At 34.6% G+C, this 12,231-nt stretch overlaps 1 protein-coding gene across 5 annotated transcripts in view; it reads right to left on the bottom strand.

Annotated features, from left to right (window-relative positions):
- Window positions 1-12,231, bottom strand: part of USP25 (ubiquitin specific peptidase 25) — a 161,008-nt gene that overhangs the window by 80,236 nt on the left and 68,541 nt on the right. For all 5 annotated transcript variants that reach the window (XM_010833272.1, XM_010833273.1, XM_010833274.1 and 2 more), the window contains one exon: window positions 8,251-8,337. In XM_010833272.1, coding sequence (XP_010831574.1) covers window positions 8,251-8,337 — 87 coding nt within the window. The remainder of the gene's footprint in view (window positions 1-8,250; window positions 8,338-12,231) is intronic.

Raw genomic sequence — 12,231 nt, 5'->3', positions numbered from 1 at the left:
TCAAGACTTAAAAAAAAAAAAAAACAGAAAAAAAAAAAAAAAGAAATAGATGTAAGGAAACAAAACTGATTCCAAATATTTATCTGATTTAAAAACTACAAATCTACTATAGCAATCAGAAAGTACATAAAGTCTAACATAAAAATGCTTAAGTTTTAGAAAACATTAAAAAAAACATGGACTTTATTTAAGCATAATAAATTCTATCATCTGTGATAAAGAATAAATGAAAAAGTTTTAAATAAGATAAAAAAAACAAATTCATGATTTTTCTGTGGTACTTACTATTTCACAACAAGGGTTTCAAGACTGTAAATACTAACAATTTGAATCCACAAAGTAATTTTCAGAAATACCCTTAATTTCTTGTGCTCAATCTCTTCATTTATCACTACACCTACAGTAAAAACAGCTTGAGACATTCCTTGCCAAGTAACAAGGATGAAAAAAAAATGACTTTTGAAAATTAAGTGAAATTCTGCTAAGAAGTAAATGTGAAAAGTTAAATACACTAATAAAACATTCTCTGCTCTTGGGAATTTCAAAAGACAAAATTAGTGAATGTGTTAAGACTAGCCACTGCTACTGCTACTGCTAAGTCACTTCAGTCGTGTCTGACCCTGTGTGACCCCATAGACGGCAGCCAACCAGGCTCCTCCATCCCTGGGATTCTCCAGGCAAGAACACTGGAGTGGGTTGCCATTTCCTTCTCCAATGCAGGAAAGTGAAAAGTAAAAGTGAAGTTGCTCAGTCGTGTCCGACCCCTAGCGACCCCATGGACTGCAGCCTACCAGGCTCCTCTGTCCATGGGACTCTCCAGGCAAGAGTAATGGAGTGGGGTGCCATTGCCTTATGTGCCTAAATTATGAAAATATCACCACATATATAAACTATTCAAACATGATTCTTTATCTTTTAACAGATTTACCAAGATATAACTGATGTACAATATACTGTATATTAGTATACAATTTTACAAGCTTCACATATGTACACATCCATGACTATCACCACAATCAGTACGTACATATCACCCCCAAACTTTCTTCATCCCTCACTCCCCTCCCTAATCATTCCCAAGCAACCATGGTTACTCTGTATTTTCCAGAGATTTATATACATCAAAATTATACTCCATGTACTCATTTTAATCTGCCTTCCTGCAATCGGCATAATTATTTCGACCTTCATGGTATGTACAATACATTCCATTTTGTTGCTGAGTGGGATCCCATTGTGTGGGCAGAACACAACTTATTTATACATTAACCTGTTCCAGCTGCTGCAGATATTATTGGATACGGCTTTGTGTGGACTGCTACTGCTAAGCCATTTCAGTCGTGTCCAACTCTGTGCAACCCCATAGACGGCAGCCCACCGGTTCCACCGCCCCTGGGATTCTCCATGCAAGAGTACTGGAGTGGGTTGCCATTTCCTCTCCAGTGCATGAAGGTGAAAAGTGAAAGTGAAGTCGCTCAGTCGTGTCAGACTCTTAGTGACCGCATGGACTGCAGCCTACCAGGCTCCTCTGTCCATGGGATTTTCCAGGCAAGAGTACTGGAGTGGGGTGCCATTGCCCTCTCCGTTTGTGTGGACATATGCTCTCATTCCTTTTGAGTCAAGAACCGCAAGGAATTGGTGAGGCTGTATGGGATACATTTTAAGAAACAAACAATTTTCCAAAGGCACTCCATATGCCAGTGAATATGTAAAATTTATATGGAAAATCAAGGGATACAGAACAGCCATAGCAGTTTTACATGTATGTAATATTTTACATATTCAGTGGTAGTGGAATGAGAGTTCTAGGTCCACATTCTAGGTTCACATTCACACTTGGATATGGGCTATATTTTTTAACTTTAGTTCTTCTAGTGGCATCTCTAGTTAAAATTTTCATTAGTCCTAATTTAGACCAGTAACATCAAGCATCTTTTAATGTAGTTATTTTCAATGTTTATCTTCTTTGGTGTTGCAATCTGTTGAGATAGGTTATTTGTCTTACTACTGAATTGTACAAATTCTGTATATACTTTACATACAATTCCTTTTTGTGACACATGTTTTGTTATTATATTCTCCAAATCTGTGGTGTGCCTTTTTAATTAATCTGTATGAATTTTTCAAAAACAAACTTTTCATTTTGATGAAGTCCAATTTATTAAAGTTTCCTTGTTTAATTTGTGCCAGTTTGTTGTGGTACTTAAAAAATCTTTTCTTAATTCATAACCCTAAAATTTTGTTTTATCCATTAATTTTTATACTTTCAGTTCTTTGTTTTAGGTCTATAGTTCATTACATTTTTTTTTCATATATAATGTCTTGTAGAGGCTGAAAACTATTTTTCTTCCTATGACATCATTAGTTCAAAAGATTTTCCTTTGTTCACTGAATTTTTGGGGCAATTTTGATTAAAACCTATTGCCCCTATGTGTGTTATATTTCTGTACACTCTATTGTCTTCTAATGATCTATATGACTATCTTTTCACCAATAACATAGTGTCTTGATCACTGTAGCCTGATAATTCCTCCAACACTGCCTTTCTTTTTAAAACTGCTATGGCTATTCCATATCCCTTGATTTTCCATATAAATTTTACAATCTGCCAACTCCTATGAAAAATGCCAACCAAAATTATAACTGTATTGCACTCATTCCATAAGCTGGAGACAATTGATATCCTAATAATACTTACTCAGCTGATTCATAAACATAGTATATCTCTCTACTTCTTTAATTTTTCCCAGTGATCTTCTGTAGTTTTCTGTATCTTTTATCTACTTTCCCTCTAATATTCCATCTTTTATGCTCTTACATAATCATTTTTTAATTTATATTGCCAATTGTGTGTTGCTGGTACTAAGAAATATAATTGATTTTTAAAATAATTTAGTTATTTATTTTTGGCTATGCTGGGGCTTTGTTGCTGCATGGACTTTTCTCTAGTTGTGGCAAGCGGGGCTACTCTCCGGTTGCAGTGCACAGGCTCTAGGCCATGTAAGCTCAGTAGTTGGGGCACTGGGGCTTTGTTACTCTGCAGCATGTGGGATCCTCCCACATCAGAGACTGAACCCATGTCTCCTGCATTGGCAGGCAGATTCTTTACCACTGAGCCACCAGGGAAGCCTCTACAATTGATTTTTGCATGTTTGCCTTGTACCATGTAATACTGCTAAATGATCTGACCCCTTGATTCTAGCACCTATTTTTTGGTAGAGTACTTAGGATTTTCTAAATAGACAATCAGTCGTATACACCAAAAGACAGCTTTGTTTCTTCCTTTCCAATTTGTCTGCTTATTTCTTTTTCTTGCCATATAGCAGTGGTTGAGATCGCTAATGTTTAATAAAAACGTAGTGAGGCCTGACATCCTTGCTTGCCCCTGATCTCTGAAGAAAAGGATTGTCTTTCACTATTAAGTATTATAAATATTTTCAGGTTTCTCATAAATGAGCTTCATCAAGATAAAAAGATTTCTTTCTATTCCTAGCTACTGAGAGAGATTTGCCATAAATAGATACTAGCTTTTGTCAAATTCTTTTTCTTCATCTATTGAGCTAGTCTTATGGCTTTTCTTATCTAAATTGTTACTATGATGAATTATATTCATTTCCAAACACTAAACCAATCCTTCAGTCCTGAACAAATCCCACTTGTCAATGAGGTATTGTCCTTTACATGTATTGCATCGTTCAATTTGCCCCAATTCTGACAATTTTTCCTTCTATTATTCATAAGGAATATTGGTCTGTAGTCTTCTTTTCTTGAAATATATATTTCTACTTTTGGTTTCAGTGTAATGTTGGTCTCACAGGGTAAATTTGCAAGTTTTATTTCTTCAATTTTCTGAGAAAACTTGTAGAGAATTGATATTATTTCTTCCTTAAATGTGTGGTATAACTCACCAATAAACTTTATTGCTATTGATTTTATTTTTTGGTGCATAAGTTTGAAACTAAAAAATTATTTCTTTAATATAGAAATACACAGCTTATCTTTTCATCACTTACATTCAATAACCTTTGGCTTTCAAAATAATTGCCTGTTGTTTATAATATTCCACTATTCTCTTTTACTGTCTGCAGAATATGCAGTGATGTGCACCTCTTTCATTTTGGTTATTTGTCTCTTCTCTTTTCTTGTTCAGTCTACCTAGAAGTTTATCAGTTTTACCAATATTCTTAAGAAGTAGCCTGTGATTCCATTAATTTTTCTCTATTGTTTCCCTGATGTCTATTTCATAGATTCATGCTCTTATCTTTATTATTCCTTTCTTCTGCTTTCAAATTAATGATCTTTTTTTTCTAACTTTCTGACATAATCTAATGCCACTAATTTGAAACTCTATTTTCTAATAAGGCATTTAGTTCATATATTTTCCATTAACCACTGCTTTTAACAACAGCTATCTAATTTTGATACATCATTTTAATTTTTATTCAGTTCAAAACACCCTGAAATTTCCATTTTGATTTGTTCATTGTTCCTGGGGTTATACAGAAGTGTAAAAAATTTCCAAATACTGTGGGGATTTTCTAGATATCTTTCTGTTGTTGATTTCTAACTTAATTTCACTGTGGTTGGAAAACATAATCCATATGCCTTGAATCCTTAAAAATTTGCTAAAACTTGTAAATCCAGCTTCTGTTATACCTTCACGGCTAAAGACAAAAATTCCAGAATGCCTCTTTTTATTTTAAAATTCAAAACTCCCTCAGATATTTGCTCAATAATATATTTATGGTATTAACCCCAAATCATTTCCTTTTTATATGCTTCTCACTTCTGAGTAGAGAGAATATTGTTTATTTGAAAACATTCACCCTAAATCAAGGTTTTAAATAATATAACTTTATGATTAATAAGGTTATTAATTATATGATGATTACCTCTAAATATTATAAGCTTATGACTCTTTGTTTTGTCAACATTTAATATATGCTTTCCCATCAGTTCGGGGCTTTTTAACCCAAAAGAGATTATGTGTGGGGATGGGGAAGGATGAGATGTTTACAGTGAGAATCTATCTTTAAATTTCTAATAATCTCCCAATTCTCCTAGACATTAAGATTACAAATAGCACAAATAAATATGGGTGTATAAAATTAGTTTCAACCTCTAGAAGCAATAAACAAGTCTATTCAAATGCAAATTGATATAAAAGACTTCATTTCATTCTATCATCAACAGACATATAATGCTTGCTGCAATTTTAAATTGCTAATAAAAAATATCCTGCTCAATAGAAGTGAACCTTCAGTGTTTACTGCTACTCAGACTTTTCAGACTCAGTGTAGCAGTAAACACTAGATGAGTTTGCTATAAATTGATTATTAAATAATAAGTGACTTAAGGTTACACTGACACCTTTTTGAAACCTGTGCCTTTTATCACTTCAATTGAATTGAACTGTAACACTAATCAGTGGCTACCTCTAAATCTCACATGTTAGCTTCAAAGTTGTCAAGTTACAGTATGTATTGCTGTCATCATGTGAAATTAAAGAAATATCCAATTTGTAGAACAATCTTTTATAAAACTGCATTGTATTCTTATTGAGGGATTTTTCCCAATGGCAGTAATTATTATTAAAATTATTTTATTTTCTTAAACTAAAGGGATACCTAGACATGCAGACCCTTCCATTAAGAGAAATTTCCCTAGAAAGGTGTTAAAAGATTGGATTCATACATTTCTCTAGTATTCAGCTAAACATTCTCATGACCCCAAACTCTTGTACATAGGCATTGATATCACGATTGTTTTTCAAGTAAGATTATAAAACTAAGTAGCTCTTATTCAATTATTTAAAGAATAAAAGAAAGCTAAACTCTGTAAAGTACTAAAATCCAGGAACACAAAAGAGGTTAAGATACATATAGGGAAAAAAAGATACTTATGAACATCTAACTGCATCATGTAAATTATAAATATACTTTAACCAAAACATCAAAAGAACTAACCAAATCGTTAACAGAGGCAATAGTCCATAAAGTTTCATGTAAAAACTGTTATGACTGAAAGGGGTTTGCTTAATTTCTCTGGAAGTATAAGTAGTTGGTCAGGTTATCTTAGATCCCTTCTGAAAATGGTTTTCAATTAATTTGACACTTATGGCTAAAGATTACAGCCCAAAAAGCTGGTTAAAAATCAAATTATATTCCCATCAGCTTGCATTATAAATGTTTCACATTTATAATGTTTGCAGGAAAAATTGTTTTCAAAATGATAGACTAAAAAGAAAACACAATAATGTATCATTACAACTAACAAAAGATGACACAAAGTTCAACACTTTACTGAAACCTAAAACTTTTCACTTGTCTTTGTCTTTATGGCTAGTTTCTTTATGATAAGATCATTATGTCTTACAGTCAAGCATATCATCTCCATAGTTAATCTTTCTCATTAAGTATGAATTTCTGAATGTGAATCAGTCCTATCTTTTGAAAAGCTAATATGAACAATATAACTAGCAATAGCTGACACCTGGTACTGACTATTAAGAGAGTTAATTCTTAGGTAGGTTGATAAGGAGTCTGGGCTCTCAAGGAGGAGAAAGGGGTCTGGGGCTCTCAAGGAGGAGATAGGGACAAAATGTTTTTTCTGCATTGCTTGGTTTTAGTCACATGTTTTTTCTTAAACTCTTGAGTTGTTATGAAAACAATCTTTAAGACTAACTTTATACATTAAAACAACTCATTTTGCTCAAAGGTATGTTTTTCCTTAGGGAAGTCCTGTGGCTCAGTTGGTAAAGCATCTGCCTGCAACGCGGGAGACCCAGGTTCAATCCCTGGGTCAAGAAGATCCCCTGGAGAAGGAAATGGCAACCCACTCCAGTACTCTTTCTTGCCTGGAGGATTTCCATGGACTGAGGAGTCTGGTGGGCTACAGACCATGGACTCACAAAGAGTGCGACATGACTGAGCGACTTCACTTTCACTTTCTTTACACAATAAAACAACTCATCTTGCTCAAAGGTATGCTTTTCCTTAACGTGAAAGTGAAGTGTTTTTTCTTAATGAAAAACAATTGATTATGTACTAATCAAAAACACTTGATTATGTACTAATGATTATATAACAATGTATCCAGTCAAGGACATGTTTCTTCTTTTTAACAAGAACCTTCTGACTAATTTGGTGTCTTAAGACATGTGCTGTGGGAGTGGGTCTGGTAAGACCTTTCTTTTGTTCTAATCTTGTTAATTTCAGATGTTTGTTGTGGGAGTGAGTCTGGTAAAAGTATATAAGGCCTGGATAAGATTAGCAAGTGGGGCACTCTCTGTCCCCCTTCTGATGTCTATGTCAGAAGCATTCTCTGTCCCTTTTCACTGTAATAAAACTTCTGCCACACAAAAGCTCTGAGTGATAAAGCTTGGTCCCTAGTCCTGAACCTAAATCTTCTTCAGGACAACTTTAACTGTAAGCTACCACTATGTACCAGGTACTTCTAAGCCCTTTAGGTTTTGCTATCTCATTTAATTCTCACAGAAACTCTATAAAACAATTGCTGTCATTATTTTCGATTTTCAGATAAGAAAACTGAGCAGCAACTAGATCAAGTAACTAGCTCTAGGTCCAGAACCCGGGCAATGTGGCTCTGACCTCTGTGCTCTCTGTCACGGTACACTGCCTAACAATATTAGAAATTGTAGATTCACACTGCAAAAACAGGGTAAAGCTAAACTTTTAAAGAGTTTGTCTACAGAAATAAATGAAAAATGTTTGATTTCCACATACTTTTTGAGGAGGAAAGACCCTGAATTGTAAATGATAGCCTATTACTCTAACATTCTAAAAAGAAGAAAAAGCAATTACTAAAATGAAACCAAAAAATTGGCCTATTACTGACACACATGTGTAGAAAAATTCATATTTACAATATACTGACCAAGAATAGTAAGTTACTGTTGTAGTTGAGATTAACAGGTTGACATTCAAATTTGACACTGCTTCAGATTTGATTTCACAAATATCCCAAAAGCAAACTTTCCCCCATGGCTCAGCAGGTAAGAATCCACCTTTAATGTGAGAGACACAGGAGACATGGGTTCCATCCCTGGGTTGGGAAGATCCTTTAGAATAGGAAATGGTAACTGAATCCTGGGAAATTCTATGGACAGAGGAGCCTGGCAGGCTGCAGTCCATGGGGTTGCAAAGGGTCAGGCACAATGAGGCACATGGCATGGCACCAAAAGCAAACACAAAAGAATATACTCGACTTAAAAATCTTCCATAATTTTACCTTTTGGTTTCGGGGTAAATCTTGAACATTTGATGGAGGCTTGTAATTCAGAACTAATCTTCTGAATTCCAAAAGATTGAATAATGACTGAAAAAGAACAACAATTTAAGATAACCAAAGGGAAAATTCTATTAACAGAACTATAAAAATATGACTAGTCTGAGAGATTCATTTTATATACAGAATATTTCCCACTAACACAAGAAGGCCTATTTTTCTCCCTGAGAAAAAGTCACACTTCTTTTATTTTGACATATTCTTGATCATTAACAATATTTATTGTACTGCAAAGCAGAAAATTACACTTGGACAATGCAAAAAATATAATATGTATTATTAAAAATTTTCTATGTGCCTAGGCAGTTTCCTCAAAATTAAATGTATACAAATGCAAACTCAAGAACTTTTTCAACATGTTATGTACAATGAGTTTTCTAGAGGTATCAATTCTACAAAAATACTGTACAAATAAATCTATAGGCCAGATGCTAGGTTATAGAGACTCAAAGAAATTATGTATTATCACTAATGGTCAAGGAGACACAGCTTAGGAAGGAAACAATATTTAATTAAAACAACAGCAGTGTCACGCAAAGATACAGTAATACTGATCACATAGAGTATAATGAAAGCACATGGAAAGATGCTCATGGAAAAGTCTCCTGGAGCTACCCTTTTAAACTATAGTTTGCAATCCATTAATGTCAAGATAAACATCAACTCTAAAAAATGAAATAAAACGTAATGTAAAATATCAGAACATGTCACAAAGAATAAATTTACCAGAGTATTATTTATAAAATTTTCATCGGTGAAATTCTCATACGTTCTCATATGTATGTGTAAAGTGTTTTACAATGTAAAATGTATTCCTTTCTGTAAGTCATAGTTTATGAACTTCAAAAATCATTGTACAGGGGGCAATGATGCATTACAATCTTAGTAAAAGATGGGCTAGCCAACTTGCTAGGAAATAAACACAGCATTATAAGCCAATAAGAAAACAAAAATTTGTTTAGTATTAGATTTTGGGAAAACTGACCCACTATAAATAGAGTCAGATACAGATATATAGAGATGCAAATCAAAGACCTATATATGAAAGGTAAAACCATAAAACTGATAATTGTGACCTGAAGTATTTTAGTAAACAATATGAACATATTCATTTACTCATTCTTTTAACAAACATTTATGGAGCACCCACTACATGCCAGACACAGGGAAGACAGGAAACAGAGAATAAAACATACCAAGTTGTCTCCGCCTTTAATACTATCTTGTGATTGCAAATTAAAACAATGAGAGTAGATGTTATAAACTAGAAAGAATGTGAATACAATAATAGACCAAAATCAGAAACTTAAGAAGCATTTAAAAGCCAAATGAAAAAGAGGTATAAAACAAAATATGAATAGTAATAGAAGTGGCGAGTCTGAGGGCACAGAAGAAAAAGGAGTAGAGAAAGCCTTCAAACAGTTGTACATCAGAGTAACAGCAGAGCTTTTTTTTAAATTAATTTATTTATTTACTTTACAATATTGTATTGGTTCTGCCACACATCAACATGAATCCGCCACGGGCGTACACGTGTTCCCCATCCTGAACCCCCCTCCCACTTCCCTCCCCGTACCATCCCTCCGGGTCATCCCAGTGCACCAGCCCCAAGTATCCTGTATCGAACCTGGACTGGCGATTTGTTTCTTATATGATATTATACGTGTTTCAGTGCCATAGTTTTGCATCAGAGTAACAGCACAGCTTTAAAGAATGTTTATGTACAGAATTTCTCAACAAAGATATAAAGTACCAGAGATTCTGAAGTACATCAATCAATTACTGGCAAATTTCATTAAGGAGAAGATTAGTAAAGGTTGAAGGTTGCCACATCCAAAGAAGGTAAGGGCAGGAAAATAATCTTTATATTTAGCAGTTGGGAAGTCGCCTTTCCAATAAAATGGGAGGGTAGTAGCAATGAGTCCTAAAGAAATTGGTAAAAGTAGAGGTCAAAGTATGGACTGTTCTTACAAGGGATTTATATAGGAAAAAGAATGACAAATCTAAAGAAGCTCAATCCACTTCTATGCTCTGAGCTCCCACTGAAAAATATTTTTTCTTCTTTTTGAACAGATTTCCCCTGGCGTGGGTCTTCTGGTAACAAATTATTTCAGCTTCCGCTAAGCTTAAAATTGTGGAGGTTTTCATTTTCAAAAGACTTTTACTAGTTATAGAATTTGAGATGGCCGGTTATCTTTTCCCAGCACGTTAAAGATAGCATTTCTGTTGAGAAGCCAACTGTCGGTCTTATTTTTGCTCCTTTATTGAAGCAATACATCTTTTTTCCAACTGGCTACTTTTAGGGTTTTCTCGGTCTTGAGTGTTTCTATTTTACTATGACGTACTTTTGTGCAGTACTCTTTATGTTCATACTACTTGGTTCCTATTGCTTCCTGAATCTGTGACTTGATTTCTTTCATCAAGTTCAGAATATTCTTTGTCATCTCTTCTAATATTGTTTTTATCCTACTTCCTTTTTAGTTTCCCTCTGGAACCACAAATAAATTGTGTTAGTAGTACAATTTACTCCATGTCCAAAATATCTCTTCTATGCTCTCATCTGTATTTCACGGCTTTAGTGTGAAAATGTTCCTCAGACAAACTGTCCAGTTGACTAATTCTCTGGTCATGCTGTGTATCCTTCAGTTGTGTCTAATATGCTGCAAAATTCATCCCCTGATACCCTAACTTATGATATTTTTCAGCTCTAAATTTTTTTATAGTTTTTAGTTTTTTATCAAAAATTCTAAATTATGCTTCTAATTCCTTAAGTATATTAGTAGTTATATAACAAACTATTCAATTTTAACTTTTCCCTACATAGTTATATTTCTAATTATTCATTATTTTCTCCTAATTTGGGGACATGCCTTATTTTCTGATATGACCAATTATGAATGACTGAGTGTTACACACTGTGTGTAAAAAACTGGAGAAAGTTCAAAGTTCAAGATGGTATTATCTTTCACTAAAATTTACATTTCCTTCTGGCAGGCAGCAAGACTAAAATATTTGCAATCCTATTATTACCTTGATCCAATCAATTATGAGATGATCTTAAGCTGGGATTCACAAGTTATAAAGCCTGGCCTCTTCTCAATTCTCAGTTAATCCTAGAGTCTAGCCCTTTAGAATTCAACTGAAAATTTCAGACGTTTCCAAGGCTTTCAAGCTTGTGTGAAACTCCGCTTAGCTTCCAGCCAATCAGCAGCAACTTCTGAAATTGCCTCAAATATCAGTTCAGTTCAGTTCAGTCGCTCAGTCATGTCAGATTCTTTCAGACCCCATGGACTGCAGCTCGCCAGGCTTCCTTATCCATCACCAACTCCAGGAGTTCACTCAGACTCACGTCCATCGAGTCAGTGATGCCATCCAGCCATCTCATCCTCTGTCGTCCCCTTCTCCTCCCACTTTCAATCTTTCCCAGCATCAGGGTCTTTTCAAATGAGTCATTTCTTCACATCAGGTGGTCAAGGTACTAGAGTTTCAGCTTTAGCATCAGTCCTTCCAACGTATTCAGGACTGATTTCCTTTAGGATGGACTGGTTAGATCTCCTTGCAGTCCAAGGGACTCTCAAGAGTCTTCTCTAACACCATACTTCAAAAGCATCAATTCTTTGGCGCTCAGCTTTCTCTATAATCCAACTCTCACATCCACACATGACTACTGGAAAACCCATAGCTTGGACTAGAAGGACCTTTGTTGGCAAAGTAATGTCTCTGCTTTTTAATGTGCTGTCTATGTTGGTCATAGTTTTTCTTCCAAAGAGTAGGTGTCTTTTAATTTCATGGCTGTAATCACCATCTGCAGTTATTTTGAAGCCCCCCAAAATAAAGCCTCTGTTTCCATTGTTTTCCCATCTATTTGCCATGAAGTGATGGCACCAGATGCCATGATCTTCATTTTCGAATGTTGAGCTTTAA

This window comes from Bison bison, unplaced genomic scaffold (genome assembly GCF_000754665.1).
Source record: "Bison bison bison isolate TAMUID 2011002044 unplaced genomic scaffold, Bison_UMD1.0 scf7180017863372, whole genome shotgun sequence".
NCBI classification, from domain to species: Eukaryota; Metazoa; Chordata; class Mammalia; order Artiodactyla; family Bovidae; genus Bison; species Bison bison.
Note: the sequence above shows the minus strand (reverse complement) of the source record. Positions and strands in the feature narration are given on the sequence as shown.